The 21870-nt window shown below is 37.3% G+C and overlaps 3 protein-coding genes across 6 annotated transcripts in view; 2 read left to right on the forward strand and 1 right to left on the reverse strand.

The window, feature by feature from the left end:
• LOC127935466 (zinc finger and SCAN domain-containing protein 32) overlaps positions 1 to 5850 on the forward strand; it is a 69532-nt gene extending 63682 nt beyond the window's left edge. For both annotated transcript variants that reach the window (XM_052533356.1, XM_052533355.1), the window contains 2 exons: positions 804 to 1121; positions 2019 to 5850. In XM_052533356.1, coding sequence (XP_052389316.1) covers positions 804 to 1121; positions 2019 to 2446 — 746 coding nt within the window. In that variant the 3' untranslated portion in view covers positions 2447 to 5850. The remainder of the gene's footprint in view (positions 1 to 803; positions 1122 to 2018) is intronic.
• Positions 5851 to 8140: 2290 nt separating this feature from the next.
• On the forward strand, positions 8141 to 12995 carry LOC127935463 (zinc finger protein 583). 3 transcript variants are annotated; one of them, XM_052533350.1, is made up of 3 exons: positions 8141 to 8706; positions 10285 to 11962; positions 12099 to 12995. In XM_052533350.1, the coding sequence occupies exon 2, from the start codon at positions 10436 to 10438 to the stop codon at positions 11936 to 11938; it is 1503 nt and encodes a 500-aa protein (XP_052389310.1). In that variant the 5' UTR covers positions 8141 to 8706; positions 10285 to 10435; the 3' UTR covers positions 11939 to 11962; positions 12099 to 12995. The 3 variants fall into 3 exon arrangements, with proteins under 3 accessions (XP_052389310.1, XP_052389309.1, XP_052389311.1); XM_052533349.1 differs by lacking the exon at positions 12099 to 12995 and having other exon boundaries at positions 10285 to 12026; XM_052533351.1 differs by lacking the exons at positions 8141 to 8706; positions 12099 to 12995 and adding an exon at positions 8727 to 9067 and having other exon boundaries at positions 10285 to 12026.
• Positions 12996 to 18311: 5316 nt separating this feature from the next.
• On the reverse strand, positions 18312 to 21273 carry LOC127935472 (keratin, type I cytoskeletal 13-like). The gene is made up of 8 exons (XM_052533373.1): positions 20872 to 21273; positions 20703 to 20785; positions 19853 to 20009; positions 19312 to 19473; positions 19104 to 19229; positions 18944 to 19018; positions 18607 to 18749; positions 18312 to 18511 (listed from the first exon to the last, which is right to left on the reverse strand). Exons 1-8 carry the CDS (start codon positions 21271 to 21273, stop codon positions 18385 to 18387), a joined length of 1275 nt encoding a protein of 424 aa, XP_052389333.1. The 3' UTR covers positions 18312 to 18384.
• Between the last annotated feature and the right edge of the window lie 597 nt (positions 21274 to 21870).

Below are 21870 nucleotides of genomic sequence, written 5' to 3' on the forward strand. Positions count from 1 at the left end.
GGCACCTGAAACATCTCTGAATGAAGTTTACAATGCTTTTTATTGGGTGTCAGGCTGGATATGCAGCTGTTCTCGTGATTTGGCTCCTACTAATGTAGAAAAATATTTATTTTAAATAAAATTCTGTTTAATGCCCACTTTTACATGGGCAGAAATCAATTGTAGCGGGCTTCTGAGAATAAGATCTAATTTAGATGCATGATGTTTGTGCTGGAAAATGACATTGAGTTGATTTAAATATGGCTGGTGTGGCGCTAATGTTAAATAGCTTGTGTAAAATGGCGAGTGTTCAGTATTATATGCCCAATGTTCAAAGACCGTATTACACCAAAATGAAATTTCCCCTTTTATTAACACATCATGTTGGCATGCCTCATTTTATTGTTCAGCGGCGGTCAGACCAGTACTTTGTTTTACATCTGTTCTTTGGGTTTCATTCAGAATTCTATTTTTAAGCTGTTACGTAAAAACAAAGCAGACCAGGCCGGTGATTCAGCTCACAATAAACATCTTGTTTTCATGAAAGATATTGCCTACCTTGCAGGTAATTAATTATTGATTAACAGTGCTAAAGTATGGTCTTGTTTTTCAGTTATTAGTTATTATTCAATGTAATTGAATTCTAACTAGTTATTACTTTCAAAAGCGAATTCTACATTATTTACAAGTGAATTGCAATCAGCAAACAAAGGTCATTTGGCTTTCTAATTTAGTTAAGTGTATAGCCCTATAAATGGAGTTAATTTAACCTGAAAAATAAGCCATTGTTTTTAATCTCCTACAATGTTTTTCCCCTCCAACAGAACCAGGTAAGCAGACGGTCATCGAGGTGGCTCAGAACTGGGTGCCCATCCTGGACAAAGTCTTCGGGCAGAAGTGGTGCAGTGACCTCTGGCAGATCAAAGAGGTCACCAGCAGTAAAGGGGAGTGCACCGGGCTGAGCTCGGGCTCGGTGACTGACATGGACAGCTTAATTCGAGAGACGCTCATGCCGTCTTGCCTGGCCACTCAGAGGAAGCTGGAGCTTGAGGTGGGGCAGCCACCATGGTTGCCTCTAGACGATATGGAGGTTGTTTCTCTAACCTCTGAGACTGAAGGCGTTCCTGTCATCAGCTCATCAGGTAGGCTGATCTTGATCTTGTGCATCAGTGCTGGGTTGCATCTGATTACATGTAATCTGGTTTATGTAATAAAATTTAGTATTTGTGCTTGGGAAATATTACATTCTAAAAATGTGAATCGTCAGATTACAGTCATTTTTTACTGATTACATGATTACATATTAAATTATGCTCCTACTTTTTTCCCTAAGTTTTCCTTTCTGAAAATTCTACTGTGTGTCATACCATTTAGCTTTGACTATATTCAGAAATGTCATGCAAATAAATTTGCAAACCATTAGTAATTTAGCAACACATGATTCACTTGTTTACAGTTTTCTATCGGTTAACGGTCACATTGACATGCAGGTTAACAAATCAAATGTTTCTATTTTTAGTGTTCAATTGTTTAAATTATTTTTATTATTTGATTAATTATTCGATTTGCATTAACTTACAAAACCACTGCAGTTCTTACATTAAGGCCAGTTTGGGAACCCCTGGTGTAATGTAATGTTTAATCTATTTTATGTTGTTAATAGTGGTCGACCGATATGTGTTTTTTGACTGCCGATATCTTGGAAAGCAGGGGGGCCGATAGATGATATTAAGCCAAAATAACTTTTTAAGTTATTAAAGAAATTTGAAATCATTTGACAATGGATTAAAAATATACTTCTACTGTAAATGTGCATGGGAATATATCAACTGTGGCGATATATCGGTCGACCACTAGTTGTTAATAAAAAAATGCTTTTTTTAACGTCAATATATGTTTAGTGGCAAGTTTAAAACAATTTAGATAAAAATAAAAATATTCTTAAGAGTAGTCAGAATACATTATCCTTAACAGTTTTTATCATCCAATCTGTAATTGGTAACAGACAAGTAATCTACCCAGCGTCTTTGTGTCTACAGGTGACTCTCAAATCAGATCCCCGTCAATGTTGCAAAGACTCCTGACGCTTCCTTCCCAGCTGCTCGAGGATGACGAGGAGTCCATGGATGCCGTTCCCAGTCTGGAAGTGTCCAAAGACCCAGCTGATCCGCAAGACGGTAAGGGCTCAAAGAGTGACCAGATGAATAAGAAAGAGGATGTAAACGAGGAGGACGTCGAAGAGGATAATGAGACGATGGACAGGACTGAGTCCTTGAAGCACAAAGGTAGGAGGAAATCCCAAGCTTGCAAAGATTGCGGCAGGAAGTTCAGCCGAGCGCATCTTCTCAGAGCCCACCGACAAATGCACGAGGAGACGCCCAGCCGATGCCCACAATGTGGAAAGAGTTTCTCCCAGTCTTCAAGGCTCCAGGCTCACTTACGGACGCACACAGACAAAACAATATAAAAGCGCAAAGATTGAAAAGAAATTCAGGAGAATATGAGGGGAGGTTTCCCAGTGATTTATTGTTTCTTGAAGTGAGTGGAACTTTTTTTGTTACAAGTACTGGTGAAGGAAATACAAGAAAGGTGTCGCTTTTTTTTGCTAGTTTGAAGGTACACTGAGGTAAACGGATAAGTCATCTGACACAAATTAAGATGTTTTTACCTCCATTTTGTTTCCTTAATTTTAAGGATTACTGGAAGAAACGAATACCAGTAACAACAAGCTGTGTACGCAGTGTAAATATCAATGTAGGGCTGTATAGACCATCACAATGAGGATCGAAGAATTTCCTTTTTCCATTGGGAGTTCTTTCATAATACAGGTCTTAGTAGATCCTAATACTTGGTAAATATTTTCAATATTGTGGAAAAGGAGGTCCCTAGTTGATCGGTCCCTTGCAGCATGCTGGTCTTGTTTCTTTTTGCAAACCTTTCGAATGTGATCAAACGAACCAGAGATAGTGTAAAGCGTCTCCTGTGATCAAATCAACCATTTTTTAAATATGTCCTTACTGACTTAGTACTCAACATTAAATACCTCTTATGTTAAGATGTCATACTGGATTTTTGTAGAATTAAAGTCTTGACGTACATGTCCGATTTGAGATGTTTTCTTCAACATTTCACCATGGATCGAGGATGGCTTCCAGTTTTTGACTTGAACCTGCACAAATGTCATCAATTGCATGACGTGCACACAAAGGAGATCTTCAAGAAGAATCTGAAGATGATGCCATGACAAGAAAAGTGACAAGAAACTTGAAGCTCCTAACTCTTCATATTCTCGTTTCAGTGACTTGAAAAGAGGATCTGACTTCCTTAGTATTCTCAACTAGAGTAGCGTCTTCCTCTACTGTTTGCGTGAAGTTTTCGCATACAACTTGAACCTGGATAAATGCTCAGTTGTGAGATTCGCTTTTTCTAGCAATGGTGGCATGCATCTGAATGTGGATTATCTACCATTTCCAGAAAGGAAGACTGATCCTGCTCTTACAATTTACTCCCTGTTCGCACATTCCCACTCTCGACCCTGAAGTTTTACAATATCTCTGTCAGTAATGAGCATGATGGGGGGGGGGGATTACAAGGTCTTTACTGTTACTTATTGGATCAATACCTCATCGATGGGATCATATCTTTAGGACTTCTGCAATATCAGGAGTTTAGGTCCTGCACAAAAAAAAAAAAAAAAAAAAAAGTTTACAAATGGAACGAGACCGGCCAGTTGGCCTGCTTATTATTTGATTGTGCATTAAAAAATGTGGCTTATTTTGTAATACGCTACCTAATATGCCCCTGTAGGAAGGTACCAAGAACTTGCAACCCAAAGATGACAATGAAGGGAAATCTTTTTATGACCGTACATTCTCTTATTGAATTGTATTGCTTTTTTTTTTTAAACAAGGTGGGCCATTACGGTTTACATTATGAACCTTAAGCTTCTTTTCAGATGTATTGAAGACCTTAACTTCATTAGTAGAGTATAATGAAGTACTTTATCGGTTTAGTGCTCAATAAGCTGATCTAATAGTCGGCAGTGAGGATTGAGAGGTTAATTTGTTGTTTAGCACCCTGCCTTTAAACACTTACCAGAACTCGTTCCTCCTTGTGCTTCGTGCGTTCACCAGAACTGTCAACTCTAGATATTGTACTAGTCCTCTTTAATTATGTCACAGCTGCTCAGATCTGACTTCTGTGTAGTTACTAATGTTAAAATAACTCTGTATGTTTCATCGATTCAGACCGCTGGGAGGAATACCGGAAAAGGATAGTTCACCCAAAAATGACATTTCTCTCATTATTTGCTCACCCTCAAGTTGTTCCAAACCTGTTGAACTGAGAAGATATTTTGATATTTTGGTTACCAGACAGTTGCTCGTGTCGCATAACAGTATTTGTTTTGCTTCCAGCATTGCGCAATTTAATTGTGTTCAACTGAAGAAAGAAATTCGTACAGGTTTGGAACAACAAGAGGTTGAATAAATGACACAATTTTCATTTTTGGGTGAACGGACTCTTCAAGCTAATTACAGCTCATAAATCCAAAAGACTGAACAGGAACTGGTGATATTAGAAAGAGTGACAATTATCACGGTATATTTCCATTCGTTCTGGATTACAGTAAGCATTTTAAATAAATATTGAAGGACTTGAATTTTGCATTTAACTTGATGCAATGAAACGGCCCCATGTACAACAATCTTTGACTATGAATTAAATAATCTTAGCATGTAAAATCGCTTTGGGCTGCAGATATTTATTCAGTTAGTACTGGCGAATGTGTGATGCAGTTTTTGTAAAAGCGACATTGAAACTTGTGCGGTGTGTTTGTTTGCGTGTGCGCGTCTGCAGTCACTGACTTTCCTTGAAGTGCGTCATGATGATAACTCAATTGGCTGACATTAATACACTGCACCTGTAATTTTATCATTTTATTGTAACTTTTTTTTTTTTTTTTATGAAGCAAAATGAACGGCATCTTTCTGCCAAACAGTCTTGACACATGAAATTTGTGATGCAGTCCAACATTCGCCCGGGGAACTGCATTATTCTAATGAACTACTTAAAGTTTGCCGTTTTGTTTCATGTTATGCATGATGACTCCTTTTAGCGGTTTTGTTACTTTTTAAGAATCTGCATTGTCATGTATCGAAAAGTACACTTGTTGTAACAGACCAATTAGATCAACTCTTACCATGGAACATGCTTAGTTTTCTGTTTTATGGTGGCATAGTAGCTCTGAATTGTTTTTAGAGTTCAGCATTTGACCAATATATGCCAAGTATTACTTTTGTACCATTTCCCTTTACTCTTATTTTTTACTCCAGTATATATTTTGCACTGTTTTTCTGCCACTCCACACATCCATACCTCAGTTTTGTTGGTATTCTGAAAGCATTGCTTAGTTCATTACCTCAGAACTCATTCACATAGCTTTAGCATATTTATGGCAAAAGTAGACAAATACAAGAGCTTTGTAAAATTTGGGTTTACATTCATTCATATTTTTGTTGTTGTTGAAATAATCTATAAATTGAAAAAAAAAAGTGATTAATGAATGGAAACTTTCTATTTAATATTGTTAATTTACAGAAAAAGCACATTGTGAATTATGAACCACATAAAAATCAATACTAAATCTTAATTTCCTTTTAAAAGTTGCATAAAATTGGGTCAACTTTTCAAAGTTGTTATTATAGGGAAGTTGTGTATGTTTGTTTTTTGATCTTTTAGGAGTGCCTGTTGATGTAACCAGCATTTAATTTCTACTTCTTTTCCAAAAAAATCTCCCACTGAAATGTCTTTTAATGTGACTGGAAGACGTACATTTGAATTATGGCAATACATTAAAAAGGTGGAATATTGCATCGTCACATTGTCATTTTTAGTCTTGAATTGTATCATCCATAAAATCTGCTTCCTTCATTTCTAGCAGTGCAACAGTAGAGTTGGTTGTTTACCTCTCAGATGAGTTTCTGAACTCAGTGGACTCTGGGATCGCTAGAAATTAATATTTTTCTTAAACCCGGATACACAGATGTGCAAAAGGCAAACAATTAAATGGCCCTAAGGTTTTTTGGCTTTCTAATAATTTCTACAGTAAAGTCCTCCGGCTAGATTCCTGTTTGATGCTATTGTTGATGTTGTAAGCAGTAACAGCTGTGTGATGCTTGACGTTGTGGAAATTACCTTCACAGCAAATGAAATATCATACAAGAGGAATGTACAGTGTATGTGCTCCTATTTTGTTTTAAGTTAGTTTACTCCAAAATGAAAATTTTCTCAATCCTTCCGCCATCCAAGATGTAGATTAGTTTGTTTCTTCGTGGTAACAGATGTGGGTAAATTTAGTGCTGCATCACTTTCTCACCTATGGATCCTTTATAGTAAATGGGTGCCGTCAGAATGAGTCCAAACATCTGATTAAAAACATCACAGTAAACCACACCAGTCCATTAGTTTTGTGTAACAAAAAACATAATTTTCGGTAAATAACAAATCCATCAAGTTGTTTTAACTTTTGTTAAACTGTTGCTTTTGGCCAGAATACATGTCCATAATCCATAATAATGCTTTGTCCAGTAATAATGTCCATCACATGTTGACCTCTCACATCAAAATCCATTGATCTATTGACAGAACGGTTTTTGAAAAGTTTTTGCTTGTAAATTGAGCTTGATCTGCATATTTCTGTCCTGATTCAGACAAGACTACTTTTTTTTATGGATAGAGGACTTGTATTTTAGTGGGAAGTAGCTGTTTGAAGTAAAAAAATGTCTTGATGGATTTGTTTCTTACAAACATGTAGCTTTTCTCTTCACAAGACACTGGAGTGCCATGGATTATGATGTTTTTATCAGCTGTTTGGACTCTTATTGTGACGGCACCCATTCACTTCAGAAGATCCTCTGGGTGAGCCAGTGATTGTAATAAATTTCTGCAAATCTGTTCTGATGAAGAAACAAACTAAACTACATCTGGGGTGACCTGAGATTGAGTACATTTTCTAATTTTACATTTTTGGATAAGCTATTCCTTTAAGAATTGTAACAATTACATTAGAATATTTTCCTTGGTCAAAAGCCAATTTAAATCCTCTGTTTCAATGTTGTAAACAATAAAACATGGAAATTATCAAATGGCGAACAATTATATGTGCCCTGTAAAGTAAGCTACTGAAATCTCTTCCTATTTAATGATGATTTATTATATCTCTCCTCTCAGGTATTACTCCCTCTTAAACATTGGTCTCCTTGTGGCCCTGTTGGCAGATTACCCAAAGTGGTGGCATCTGTGAGACACGTCCAAAAGTGTAACGGAGACAAGCATGTTAGGGAAGAGGATTAACCATTTCTAGGAGTTATTAATACTCTTTATATATCTGCATCCTTAGCCTTCAGAGAGAGGATCACTTTTACCATCTCGCCCTCTGGGGGTTGATTATGGAGCAAAACACCATGATTTGTCCTTAATATAAATAAATTAAATAAATATATAATGTAATACAATTATGTTTCATTAAACATATGATTCATTTTATTCATCATATATCATTAAGACTGATGGCTATGTAATTTTTGTATATCCTGTGTATAAGTGCACCAGGGCCAAAAGAGGAGTGCACTTGCTTGCTTTTATGAATTTCCCATTTTTAAATGAGAAAGCTTTCATTGAAAGAAAAAGACACTGGTTATTGTATAGAAATCATTCTGTGGAATGAGTGATTCTGATTCTTATAATATACTACTATATCCAGACATTGTAACCCCAGACTATCTGCTATGCATGACATTTACATAAATCATATTTTCCATTTATTATTATCTTTAAACTTCATAACTACTTTATAGAACTCCACTTTTAGAAACAATATGATTTGGATCCATTAAGCAAATTAAAATGATATAAAAACATAAGAAAGTTAAAAAATTAATAATGATAATTCAGTTTGATTTATTTTCATAACACACAATATTATGCATCTCTTTACATATTTCAATTAATCCTTATTAAGCTTTTTTTTTTCTTTTTCTTTTTCTTTTGATTCCGTTTCACTTTTATCAGTGGTTATATTTCACACTTGTAGGCTACTACTATGCATAAAATGAACTGACACCCATTTTATTTTATTTTTACAACCCCTTTGTCCTGTGCAATGGAATGCAGGTCTAATAATTTACATATTATCGATTTATGACAATCATGCACTGTCCATCCAGTCCATAACAACTGTGCGGTGTCCAAGCATGTCTTCTCTAGTCCTCAGCTTCTGTTAGGAGTAACTGATGATGATGCATGATGATGGCATTTAATTAGCCAGAGAAGCAAACACACATCTGGTTGCACAAAACACATTTTCTTCCGTGCAGATGTTTATTTAATTTCCCTCAGCCGCGCGTCCAAGAATAACACGCACGAAAACGCGCATTTGTAGGAAGTAAACAAAGTAGCTGCTCAGTAAACGGTACCGCTGCGCGCGCATTTGCACTTTTACGACGGAAGTGCAACGGCTGAAACCCGGAGGAAAGCGACAACGGGAGTGAAAACTAAGCGGAATTGGTCAATGAGAGGGAGGAGAGAGCGAGAGTGAAGGAGTGTGTGCGACAGGGAGGCTGATGGACGCTGGGGCCGAGGTGGACGTGGCGGGTCCGGCAGGGGTTTGATGTGGGTTCCGCTTACGGGGTGCTGACGGCCGAAAAAATTAAATAAAGCAATGAACAGGTAAAAAAATAAAATAAATAAGAAAGAAAAAAATCGCCGAGACATCCTCCCGAGCGGATTTATTCGTGTTCTCAATATTTCATCTTTTTTTCCTCCTCCGGTCTCTCCTGAGAGGTGGTGATGAGAGCGCGCATGAACCGCGCAAGTCATGCAACTCACCACGTTACGCTTCTATCGCGGCGAGCGTTTTCCATTGTTATGCAAAGGCGAAGGAGTAGATGTCCGCGTTCAAAAGTTGCAGCTGGCTCAACTTTCCTTCAGCGGATCGTTCAGTTGGCTGATGCAGCGACGTTCAGCTACAAACAAGATGGCCACTGGCTCTCACACGCTGAAGCTGTGGCATTTTCACCCTCATGCCTTTGTATGTTCTTCATCCCCACCGCTGGAAACACCGAAACGCGCTCTGCATGCCGATATACCCGCTGATCACAACCCGTTCCGTGTCTGTATCGCACGTTCTCCGTTCCCATGCGTCGTGTATTAAAAGCTTCTCTCATAAGAAAAAAAAATGCTAAAGATTTATTGTGTGTAAAAACGCTGCCAGATTCAAGAAAGGCAGCAGAAAAGTGCATGATGCGTGGCGAACTAGCGAAGCTATCTTGACTAGTTGCTTTAGTCGTTCTCAGTAAAATCGACAAGCTATTGCGCGTTTTACACCGCACATTTACGTCAGGTTTCTTTATCTTTTTATTTTTGTTGTCCTAATGTTTTTCGCCGGCCTAAAATGTGCACTTTCAGGCAGTCGGCACGCTATTACACAAATGCCACGACGTTGTAATTACGCACCTAAGCGCTAATCCCTCTCTTTTGTTTAATTCCCTTTCACATTTGCTTGGTAGTTTTATTTTGTCAGACTCTTTAATAATAAATTATGATGTGAACATCTGGTTGTAAAGCTTCTCCAATGTGTCAGATTGACTTTGACATCTTGGTGTGTAGATGCTTATGTCAGGTTATTGTTCTCATTCACACACACACACACACACACACATATGTATATACATATTTAAGCATTTAGTAGTGTTCTGTACCAAGTGTTAGTGTAATTTCGTGTTTTGCAATAACAGCTTTGTCACATGCATTCTAGCAACAGCCATTTTGAAATTACTTTTGAATTACATTTAAAATATCAAATTATGTGGATCTGTGTTTAATTGAGCAATACTTGAAATGTTTGACTTTTTCCTGTAAAGTAGATATAGGTTTGACAGCTTTAGTCCTGCACAAGGTGCATTCAAGTCGTTTCGGGATAATTGCATTTGTGAAATCAGTGCACGTCTACCATAAATGTGTGACCAAACACTATTTCCCATCATTTGATAGAGTCAATAGATAAAAGCATCCAGTGTTTGTTTGGAAATGAAAAGGAGAGAGAAATATAAATGGTCTAATTCAACTCAACCTTTCTTCATAAAGCACTTTAACAACTACCGGTCATACAAAGTACTGTACAGAGCAAAATATATAAATAAAATATCTAAAGATAAAACTTTACTTCATGATATTTATGTAAAGGAACATTCATTTGGTGTTTAAATGCTGTGTACTGAATTGCTTTTGTCTTTTATGCAAATCCAGGAGCCAGGAGAATCACCGTTGTTCCTAACCCAAGCCAGAGGTTGCAGCAGTGATAATTCCCTCTCAGGAACCCCGCTTTTATTTCTGTGAACATAAGATATATTACTCATAACAGAGGTTTCGGTCAGGTGGTGGAGTAGTTTCCACCAGGATGGCAGAGTTGGAGACAGAATGCATCACTTTAGGACTAAATAATTTGGTGTCAGAGTGTGGCACGCCGCCACTTGACCCTCTACAAGCAGAGTGCACCACCCCAACCCTGACCATGCTGTCGTCAGAATGTAGCACGCCAACGCTCAGCTCACTGGCATCTGAGATTGTGGAGCCCATGGCTATGCTACCGTGCATCAAAAGCGAGCCCGACCTCGACCTCAACCCCATCTGCACGGTTGACCTGTCCGTGATCCAGCCCCTGAGCACGGCCGAGCTGGCCTCCGAACAGATCAAGATGGAAATCAGCGGCCTCGACTACATAAAATCAGAGCACCACAGCGACCTCCATTCCTTCCACAGCACGGAGCTGGACTCCTACAAGTCACACTACGAACCCAGTCTGGTGTTCGACTACATCACTCACGTCTCGGACAGCTTGGAGTACATCAAGTTGGAGCAACACTCGGACCTCCACAGCTACTACGCCAGCGAGCTCGGCGCCTTCAAGACCGAGTACGAACCCATCCTCATGTCCAGCCACATCAAGACCGAGATGAACGGCTTGGAGTCCATTCACATGGCGGAGCTGCGCACCGAACTCAACAAGCTCCGGCCCGATACGGTCATCGACAGCATGGGGAAAATGGACTCGGACTTCCAATCTGGAAACCTTTATGAACTGACGTCTGTCCAGGCGAACAAAACGACTGCCACGCACAACCAAACCAGCACAAAAGGCCAAGCGCTGACTCCACGCAAACCTCGCAACCTCACAGGTGAGAAGCCGTTTTCTTGCACTCAATGCGGGAAGAACTTCAGCACTCTGGGTAACCTGAAGACTCACCAACGCATCCATACCGGCGAGAGGCCTTACACCTGCTCCCAGTGCGGGAAGAGCTTCGGACAGGCTGGGAACTTGAAAAGACACCAGCTCATCCACACGGGGCAAAAACCTTACACTTGCGCGCACTGCCCAAAGGGTTTCACCAAGGCGGACGACCTCCGCTCGCACCAGCGACTGCACACGGGCGAGAAGCCGTTCAGTTGCGCCGAGTGCGGTAAGAGCTTCGGTCAAACGAAGGAACTCAAAGCCCACCAGTTGAGCCACACGGGAGAGCGGCCCTTCTGCTGTTCGCTGTGCGGCAAGAGCTTCACTAAAGAGATGAGTTACCGCAATCACCAGCAAATCCACACAGGCGAGAAGCCCTACAGCTGTTCCCAGTGTGGCAAAACTTTCAGCAATTCAGGGGTCCTCAGAACACACGAGAAGATTCACTCCGGGGAAAAACCGTTCGGCTGCACCCTGTGCGGCAAAAGTTTCGGTCGCTTGGGACATCTTAAAGCACACCAGCAAACTCACACGGGCGAACGGCCGTACATTTGCCAGCATTGCGGGAAGAATTTTAGCCAATCAGGTCATCTCAAAGCACACGAGCAGATTCACAAAAGAGAACAGCCCGATCTTAGCAGTGCCAGCAGTGGCAGCAATGATAGTAGCTGAAAGAAACCTCATCATGTCTCAAAAGTATTACTCCTTTTTTGTTCAGTTTATATATATATATATATATATATATATATATATTATTAAAATATATATATATTATTAAAATATATATGTTTCATTATGTTTTCATACTTTACGTCTCTTCTTTTGGGTACAGCTGTGACTGATTTTCTCTTATGAAAGTGTCTACGTTCAGGATCGGTGAGCTTACAGAGAGTCTTTGTATCTTGTCTGATCTGTGTTGTAGTGAGTGCCGCTCTAGTTTCTTTCCTCCTGGAAAATACTTGTTTGTATACGTTTATTGATAATATGTAATTCTTTAACCCTGTACTGGAATGGATTATTAAAGAAAATAATGTAAAAACAACAACATCAAAAATATATATAAATATATCTGCTGTTATTTTTATTTATTTATTTACTTTGCTCTTATTCAAAATACAAACATGCATTTGCTTCATTTGGGAACCATTTGTAATCGAGTTCCTGTATTCCTATTGTGCATTTGGAGAAGTTTCTCACCCATCTCTTTATTAACAGCAGTGTCTGATAAATGCTAATGCAAAATGGTTGGTAGCATAACACAACAGAAGGAATGTTTACTATAAAGTTAAAGGTATAGTACACCCAAAAATGAAAATACTTTTCATAATTTACTCACCTTTAAGTTCCAAACTTGAGATGTGTGTGTGTGTATGAGTTTTTTTTGTTGTTGTTGATGTTTTGTTGAGCACAAAAGAAGATATTTAGAAAAATGTTGGTAACCAAATAGTTGACTGTAGCCATTGACTTCCATAGTATATTTTCCCATCAAATGAAAGTAAATAGGTACCATCAACAGTATGGTTACCAGTATTCTTCAAAATATCAATTGTGTTCAACAACTTAAAGAAACTAAAACAGGCTTGGAACAAGTTGAGGGTGGAGTAAATGACAGAATTATATCCTTAAAGGGATAGTTGCACCCCAAAAAATAGAAATTGCCACATAATTTAGTCCCCCCTCAAACCTTGCTGTAAATTATTCTTTCAGACAAATATAATCTGAGTTTTATTAAAAAAAAAATGTCCGGGCTCTTCCAAGATTTATAATGGCAAAAAAAAGATTATATATATATATATATATATATATATATATATATGTGTGTGTGTGTGTGTGTGTGTGTGTGTGTGTGTGTGTGTGTGTGTGTGTGTGTGCGTGCGTGCGTGCGTGCATCTATCTATATATTGTATTATTTTGAAAGAAGAAAATAATATATACCTAGGACGGCTTGAGGGTGAGTAAATCATGGGGTAATTTTCAGGCTAGTGAAGCTGCCTCAGTCATATGAATAACATTGATTGTTTGAATGTGGCTATTTTTGCATCAGTTAAACCACAAGTTGACAGCTTCTGCACCTGTAGGTTTTGGTCTACGTCCAGTCTAGTAAAAACTGGATTCAATGGCCAAGCACATTAGGTCTCAGTTGCCAAACATTTTGTGATTTTTATACTTACATGTCATACTTATGAGTCATAAAATGTTTAGAGCAATTTGTTGACTGTAGTGTAATCATCTCTGTGGAATTTCTTAAACAGAGGTGTTTGTTACAGAGAAACAGGCAATGCACAGATGTTTGCAATCAAACTGGGTTTAAAAGTAGTAAATCAGTGATGCAAAGTAAAGTTTAATAGCTGCAAAAAAATATGAAAATAATAATAAAGTTGTCAACTGTGGAGTTATTTGGAGTTAAGAAACTGGTGAATTGGATGTGTCAGCATAAATAACAGCAAACAATCTGCAAGAGCATTCATCCAAGAATTTAACCGTTAGAAATGCAATCTCTCTACCTATTCATATTAATTTACAGCCTTGATGTGTGATAATTTTAATTTAATTCTATGGGCCGGTCTGCACATGTTCCATCTGTGTCTCTGTTGATATTTGCAGATCCTTAGAGAATAACTGGACTTGTTTTGTTTGACTATAAATGGTTATTATGGATGTTTTTCACCTAATCGGTGTCCCGACAGTGTCCTCTTTCACAAGGGAGCCAGTCTAAAGGCTGAAGTAAACTTTGCATAAGCTGACAAGATCTAGAGGTTGTTGTTTTTCCCCCCAGATGTGTGTGGGTTAAAATGACAGACTGTGGCAACAAGGATGTTGACATCTTTAAGTCATAGTTATTTTAATTATTTTTACTTCAGACAGTTTTTAATGTCCATGCATGGCTTTTATAACTACTTGATCTGGATTAAGTAATGCTAAATTCTTTAAATATGTAAGGAACAGTGAGATGAGTAACTTTATGTTTAAGAATGTGGACTGATAGTTCAAAAGCAAAAGGCTAAATTCCCACTGGACTCCCAGCTGTTCCAGGGTAGTTATCCATGTAGTTAGTGAATTATATGCATCTTTGAGGAGTTGTTGCATACAATCTAGAATGACTTCAAGCTGTGTTTGACCTAGCATGGTTTTTTGAGTCAGATCTGTATTCACTGCTGCATATTTATGGTATTTTGCAAAGCAATGAATGCCACGTGGATATATATATAGCGTACAGAACTGAAGTATATGGTGTTTTTAATATAAAAGCTCCCGTTCCAATGTTTAATGCTGACCTAAAATTGATGTTTGAGGTGAAAACGGTTAATGTCATCGATATAATTTTCATATCCAGGGTTTTTAGGTCATCCACCAGAGGTCGCTGTCACCTCATAAGAGGTTTGTCATCAACACATCGCATAGTCAACTGTAACTTCGTGTTTACATGGAAATGTAAGATTTTAAATAATCTACATGGTACACTGACTTATAATAAGGCGAAGATGGCGGGTACGAGAAGAGCGGATTTACATCAGCTAAAAATACACGTGTAGAAATATTTTTTAGTTGTTCATCAAGCACTATTAAAGTCTCGTAGATAGGTTTGTTCCTAAACATCAAGAACAGAAGAAAAAGAAAGCCAAACCTTATTTGACATTTGAGCGCCACCTGCTGTTTGTGCACTATCGGCAGTGGTGGACGAAGTACACAAATCAAGTACTTGAGTAAAAGTACAGATACGTATAATAAAATATTACTCCAGTAAAAGTAAAAGTAATCCTTTTTCAATTTTACTCAAGTGAAAGTACAAAAGTAATCAATTTTTTATGTACTTAAGTAAAAAAGTACTGAAAGATAGATGTTTGCAATTTTATATAGGCTAATTTAATTTTATATTAGCACTTTTTTTTTTAAATAATCCTACTGCTCGAAAATAACCACTATATGGAGTCAAGATATATTTTTGTTGTTGATATGGACTACGCTGACGAGAGTAATGTTCACTGTGAAGCTTACACTGTGATATACCTGAGAGAAAACAGAGATGACCATCTGATTTTCACCAGTAAGAACAAAGTATTTTAAAGTTTGTTGTTTTACAGAACATCACAGTTATATATGACATGATAATAAGGTCTGAAGATTTTAAGGAAAATATAATTATATTTTCATAATGATTTTTTCCTTCTCAAACCTTGTCTGGGGTGTAAAAACACCCCTGGCCAAAGGGGGTGGTTCTCTTCCCCTCTTTGATAATTACTGTAGTAACCATGTTCTGAACATCACATCCTTTCTTTTTGTCCCTAGATGTAATATATATATATACGAAGTGCCGATCCGAATCAACCGAGTCGCGAACAGGCTCCGAAGTGCCGATCTGAATCAACCGAGTCGCGAACAAGCTCCGAAGTGCCGATCTGAATCAACCGAGTCGCGAACAGGCTCCGAAGTGCCGATCTGAATCAACCGAGTCGCGAACAGGCTCCGAAGTGCCGATCCGAATCAACCGAGTCGCGAACAGGCTCCGAAGTGCCGATCTGAATCAACCGAGTCGCGAACAGGCTCCGAAGTGCCGATCTGAATCAACCGAGTCGCGAACAGGCTCCGAAGTGCCGATCTGAATCAACGGAGTCGCGAACAGGCTCCGAAGTGCCGATCTGAATCAACCGAGTCGCGAACAGGCTCCGAAGTGCCGATCCGAATCAACCGAGTCGCGAACAGGCTCCGAAGTACCGATCCGAATCAACCGAGTCGCGAACAGGCACCGAAGTGCCGATCCGAATCAACCGAGTCGCGAACAGGCTCCGAAGTGCCGATCCGAATCAACGGAGTCGCGAACAGGCTCCGAAGTCCCGATCTGAATCAACGGAGTCGCGAACAGGCTCCGAAGTCGCGATCCGAATCAACAGAGTCGCGAACAGGCTCCGAAGTGCCGATCTGAAAACTTCGACAAAAGAATGTAAAAAATAACTCAATTTCTCTAATTACTCTATAGCTACTCTAATAACTCTACAAATCTATGAAAGACTCAGATCACATATCTAAAAATAAATCACTATAGTAAAAGAAATAATAAGAGGAGTGAAGTTTCCTACCATTCTGCTGTGTTTGATCCTCACGCGCGTCTGACGCTCCGCGGCGCGTCTCCGCCCCTCACACGCGCGCGCTAAATTAATCATCTTTGCTAATTATTATACATTTACTTCATTGTCAGCTTCAGGTACTTCATTTATTATTGTTCAATGAACAGTTTGAAACAAAAAAGGTTCTATTTCAGTAATAATTCTAAATTATCAAAATAAAATATATAAAATAATGGTTTCTATTTTAATATCCTTTAAAATATAATCTATTTGCTGTATTTTCAGCATAATTCCTCCAGTCTTCAGTGTCACATGATCTTTAGAAATCATGAAAATATGATGATTTATTATTAGAACTATTAATAGTTGTGCTACCAAATATTATTTTGGAATCTGTGATACTTTTTTCAGGATTCTTTGATAAATAAAAAGTTAAAATTAAATAAACTTGAGTAAAAGTACAGATACGTATAATAAAATATTACTCCAGTAAAAGTAAAAGTAATCCTTTTTCAATTTTACTCAAGTGAAAGTACAAAAGTACTCAATTTTTGATGTGCTTAAGTAAAAAAGTACTGAAAGATAGATGTCTGCAATTTTATATAGGCTAATTTAATTTTATATTAGCACTTTTTTTTTATAATCCTACTGCTCAAAATACCTGGGATTTTTTCCAAAATAACCACTATATGGAGTCAAGAAATATTTTTGTTGCTGATATGGACTTGTGTTTTAAAGTGTTTTAAAGTTTGTGGTTTTACAGAACATCACTGTTATATATGACATGATAATAAGGCCTGAAGTTAGGAAGAACATTTTAGGAAAATATAATTATATTTTCATAATGATTTTTTCCTTCTCAAACCTTGTCTGTGGTGTAAAAACACCCCTGGCCAAACGGGGTGCATCTCTTCCCCTCTTTGATAATTACTGTAGTTACAATGTTCTGAACATCACATCCTTTCTTTTGTCCCTAGATGTAATCTATATATATATATATATATATATATATATATATATATATAGGTGGTTGAATCAAAATATTTGGACATTATTCATAAAAATTACCTCAAGTTAGTGAAGTTAAAAGTACGATCTTATGTTTTGGAATGTAGTGAAGTAAAAGTTAAAGTTACTCAAAATAAAACTACTCCAGTAAAGTACAGATACTTGTACTTAAGTACAGTAACGAAGTAAAGCTACTCCGTTACTGTCCACCACTGACTATCGGTCTTTTATTTCATTAAAAAAAAACAAATCTTGAAAATTAGGCTTATAGAGGAGGACCAAAGTACTTAAATGAAATAACTAAATAAATAAGGAATTTCATAAAACAACAGTTAAATGTACCAGTTTATTCTGAAATTATTATAATGTTATTAAATAAGTTAAATAATTAAATACATTTATTGTGAAAGTAATAAGGATATATTTAAACAGCAGTAGTGTGTGAAAGAGGATATTGTGAAATACTTTAAACAATAAAGGTTGTGTTTTCATGGAACTGTACAAAATAAATGGATACATTCATAATTAATAATTATATAGTGATTTCTGAATAAACCTGTACATTTTATTGTTGTTTTATTTAATTCATTATTGAATTATCTCATTTAGAGTATTTCGGTAATCCATAAAGAAATATATCCATAAAAAAAAAAAAAAAAAAAAAAAAAAATATATATATATATATATATATATATATATATCCAGCGTCTATTTTCATTAAAAAAATATGGATAAAAAAGTATAATATAGATAAAAATGCATGCATTTCTGTTAAAAAAAACTAAATAAATAAAAACTCAAAAAAATAAATGTAATAATACTTTTCAGCAAAATAAAATAGCATTATTTAATAAAACTTTTATATTTAAATAATTTTATATTATATATTTTAAACTAATTTATTCAAAATAAATGAATTAGTTCAACTGAATATGCACATTTTATTATAAAATAAAATAAGAACTCCATCAGAATAGTGTTTAAATGCTGTTTTATTTGGTTTCCAGTTGTGTGCATGCTTCAAACAAAAACAGGCATTACAGCCAATCAAATGATGCGCTTGTCAGACATGGTTGAGGACGTGGAGCTGGAGACCACTTTCCCATCTACAACCTCTTCCACGACTGTGATGACTTTAGTCCTCGAGGTGGACGTGGAGGTTGTTGCTTTGACACTGTAGAAGGACAATAACAGTTATATGGGGCTTTCCTTTTAAACTCTCAAAATAATAACAATAATAATAGAGTGACAGAGAATGAATGAACTCACGTGGCTTCTCCGTCCAGCAGTCTCCTGTACTCGGCGATCTCCAGCTCCAGTCGGGTCTTGATGTCCAGGAGTATCTGGTACTCGTGACGCTGGCGCTCCAGATCGCCTCGGAGGCGGACAATCTGCTCTTCTAGGATGGTGACCTGGGAGTACCAAAAAAAAAAAATAGAAATTGTTTTGTTGCTTTAAAACTTTTGTTCCTTGTATCTTCCATTCTTAAGATGTACTGAATAACATCATCTTGTGTTCCACAGAGAAAAGAAAGTCATACAGGTTTGAGTAGACGATGAGAAAATGTTAATTTTATATTAGTTTTGGTGATTGCATATCTACTCACCTGTTGTTGGTAGCCAGACATCTTTAGGGAATAACGATTCTTCGTCTCAGTCAATGTGGCCTCCATTGATGCTGTCTACAGTAACAAGAACATGCAAATTCAGGATAAAGTCATACTAAAATAAGAGTCAGTGCCATTATGGCAATTATGAATGACTGACCGTAGCTAAAAGTGACTGGAGTTCGATTTCCAAAGCCTGTAGTTTGGATTTGACTGTGTTGACTTCAGTGCGAGATGTTTTCAGTTCTGTAGTGCTGGTGACAACGACTTGTTTCAGAGTTTCTGTCTGAAATAAAAAGCAGAGATGGATTACATGAGTTCAAAGAAGTGGGCCGATTTGGTGATGAGAAACGGCTTCCGTCCCTCACCTTTGTCTTGAACCAGTGCTCCAGATCTCTTTGGTTCTTGGCTGTAACTGCTTCATAGTGCTCGCGCACTTCTGCCAGGATCTTGGTGAGATCTTCCTGTGGAGCTGCATCCACCTCCACGTGAACCTGTCCACTCATTTGTGACCGTGCCGCCAACAGATCCTAATGATACGTGTCAATACATATTCATGGTTACTTCACTGGTAAACACCATCATATTTAACAGCTCTTTAGAATACTTAAATGGTAACATATCATGCAAAATGATGCAGTAAAATGCACGAGAATATCTGTCTCAATGCATATCTCGAATTTCACTTTGGGTCAAATATGGAATAAGTAAAATAACCAAAAAGTTGCCTTAGTGCATATTTGACTAAATTTTCATATTTAAAACAACCAAGCATTTTTTAGAGTGTAAATGCACATACATATTAATGATTTATCTGCAGTGTAAAAACAGTTTAGAAAGCTAACTGACAGATTATTGTACTCAAATATCTTATTCTATTCTAAATTTCCACACAGAATCATTACGCACCTCCTCGTGATTCTTTTTCAGAAAGACCAGCTCCTCCTTCAGCCCTTCGACCTGCATGGTGAGGTCTTTTCTGGTGATGTCGAGCTCATTAAGCACCCTCTTCAGGCCGGCGATGTCTGCTTCTGCTGACTGACGCATGACCAGCTCCGTTTCATATCTGTCAGAGACACACGTTCTTTAAAAACACTCACATCGACTGGACACAAGTCAGTTTACTGCAGGATGTCCACCTCCAAACTCATATAAAACTAATTCAATGTAACACTCATATTATTGAATACAAAGCTTGTTATAATTTTTATAATGTTTTATTAGCAAAAAAATTTACAATTAATTAATTGATAAGCTTTACAAGAGATAATGTTTCATTTATTAACTGTTATTTAAGGATCATTAAAATACTATAATAGGTTTTATATATAGTTTTTGTTCTTATTTCAATATTTTAACATTAATATATTAATTGATATGTTTATATTTTTTATTTATTTATTGTCATTTTTATTGTTGTTGTTTTTACTTTCCAGCAACTGTTAGTTTTACTTTTGGTTATTTTAGTACATTTTTACAAAATGAAAATGAGAAATGCTGAAACAAATTTTATTACAGATTTTTTTTTTTTTTTTCATTTAATTTCGTGTAACAGTATTAAAAAAAATAGTTTTAATTTTAGTTAACTATAATAAATCTGGAATACCACAAGTTATAATGCCGCTGTTTTGCATTTTTCTATAAAAGATTTACTAATTATATTGTTTGGATCTTTAGTCAATAAATAAATCTATTAAAAACAGCCTAGCTTTCCATTGCTGTGGACTTGAAACATGCTAAATCTTCTGAAAAGACTCACTTCATTTTGAAATCATTAATGGCCAGGCTGGTGTTGTCAATGCTGAGATGCATTCTACCCTTCATCTGAATGGATGCCAGGATCTGGACATATAAATCAACATATATTTACTTTCTTGTTCCATATTTAGGATCTTCTATAGCATGTAATCCTGCAAAACATAATATACCTTAGCCTGAAGATCCTGTATGGTGACAAAGTAGGCTCTGTAGTCACGTGCAACAGGAGAGGCTTTGCCATCTAGGAACTGACGGATCTTCAGCTCCAGATCAGCGTTGGCCTTCTCTAGTGAGCGCACTTTGACCAGGTAAGTAGCCAGACGGTCATTGAGGCTCTGCATGGTGATTTTCTCATTGCCAATGATGCTGCTGTCTGCAGATCCTGACATGCTGAAACCTCCTCCCACAGAGTGAGTGGCCTTGGAGATGCGGACCCCTGAACCTCCTGCGCCGGCATAGACGCTGCCGGCCCTCATGGTGCCCACACGGCTGCTTCCCACGCTAGACGTGGACATACGCATGGAGCCGCTGGAGGACATGCGGCTGCTGCGGGTGGAGTAGGAGGAAGCCATGTTGACTGTGTCTGCTCTGACAGGTCAGTAAATGAAGACAGGAGAACGCTGGCTTCTTTTATAGAGTGAATCTGAATGCAAGACACAACACCAGGAATGTCATCTCACTGCATTCGCTGGAACCATTCCAGCAACCGTAAAGGTCACAACTAAGGTGAAACATTGGATAAAAGACTCTGCCTTGCAAATCTTTCTGGTTGGTTTTCTTTATATCCACAAATACGTTTCTGTTTCTATTTTTCTTGTTTTCTAGTAATACATATATATGCATACATACGTAAAAGTGCTTGAAAACAAAATACATTTTGGTAGATTCTTCATGTTAGCATATATAAACTTTTTTAATGTTCAGCTTGAATTGTTTAAAATTCTATTTTGAATATATTCTGTTCTCTTGAACTTTCTATGCATCAAAGAATTGTTGTGTGTCACGGTTTCTGCTAAAGTATTAGTCACTGATATATGATAATATATCAATTATAGCATAATATAAGTAGTCAATAAGCACAAATCAGCATATCACAATGATTTCTGAAGGATCATGTGAGACTGAAGACTGGAGTTATGATGCTGAAACATCAGAGGAATACATTATAT

The sequence above is a fragment of the Carassius gibelio genome, chromosome A19 (genome assembly GCF_023724105.1).
Source record: "Carassius gibelio isolate Cgi1373 ecotype wild population from Czech Republic chromosome A19, carGib1.2-hapl.c, whole genome shotgun sequence".
NCBI classification, from domain to species: Eukaryota; Metazoa; Chordata; class Actinopteri; order Cypriniformes; family Cyprinidae; genus Carassius; species Carassius gibelio.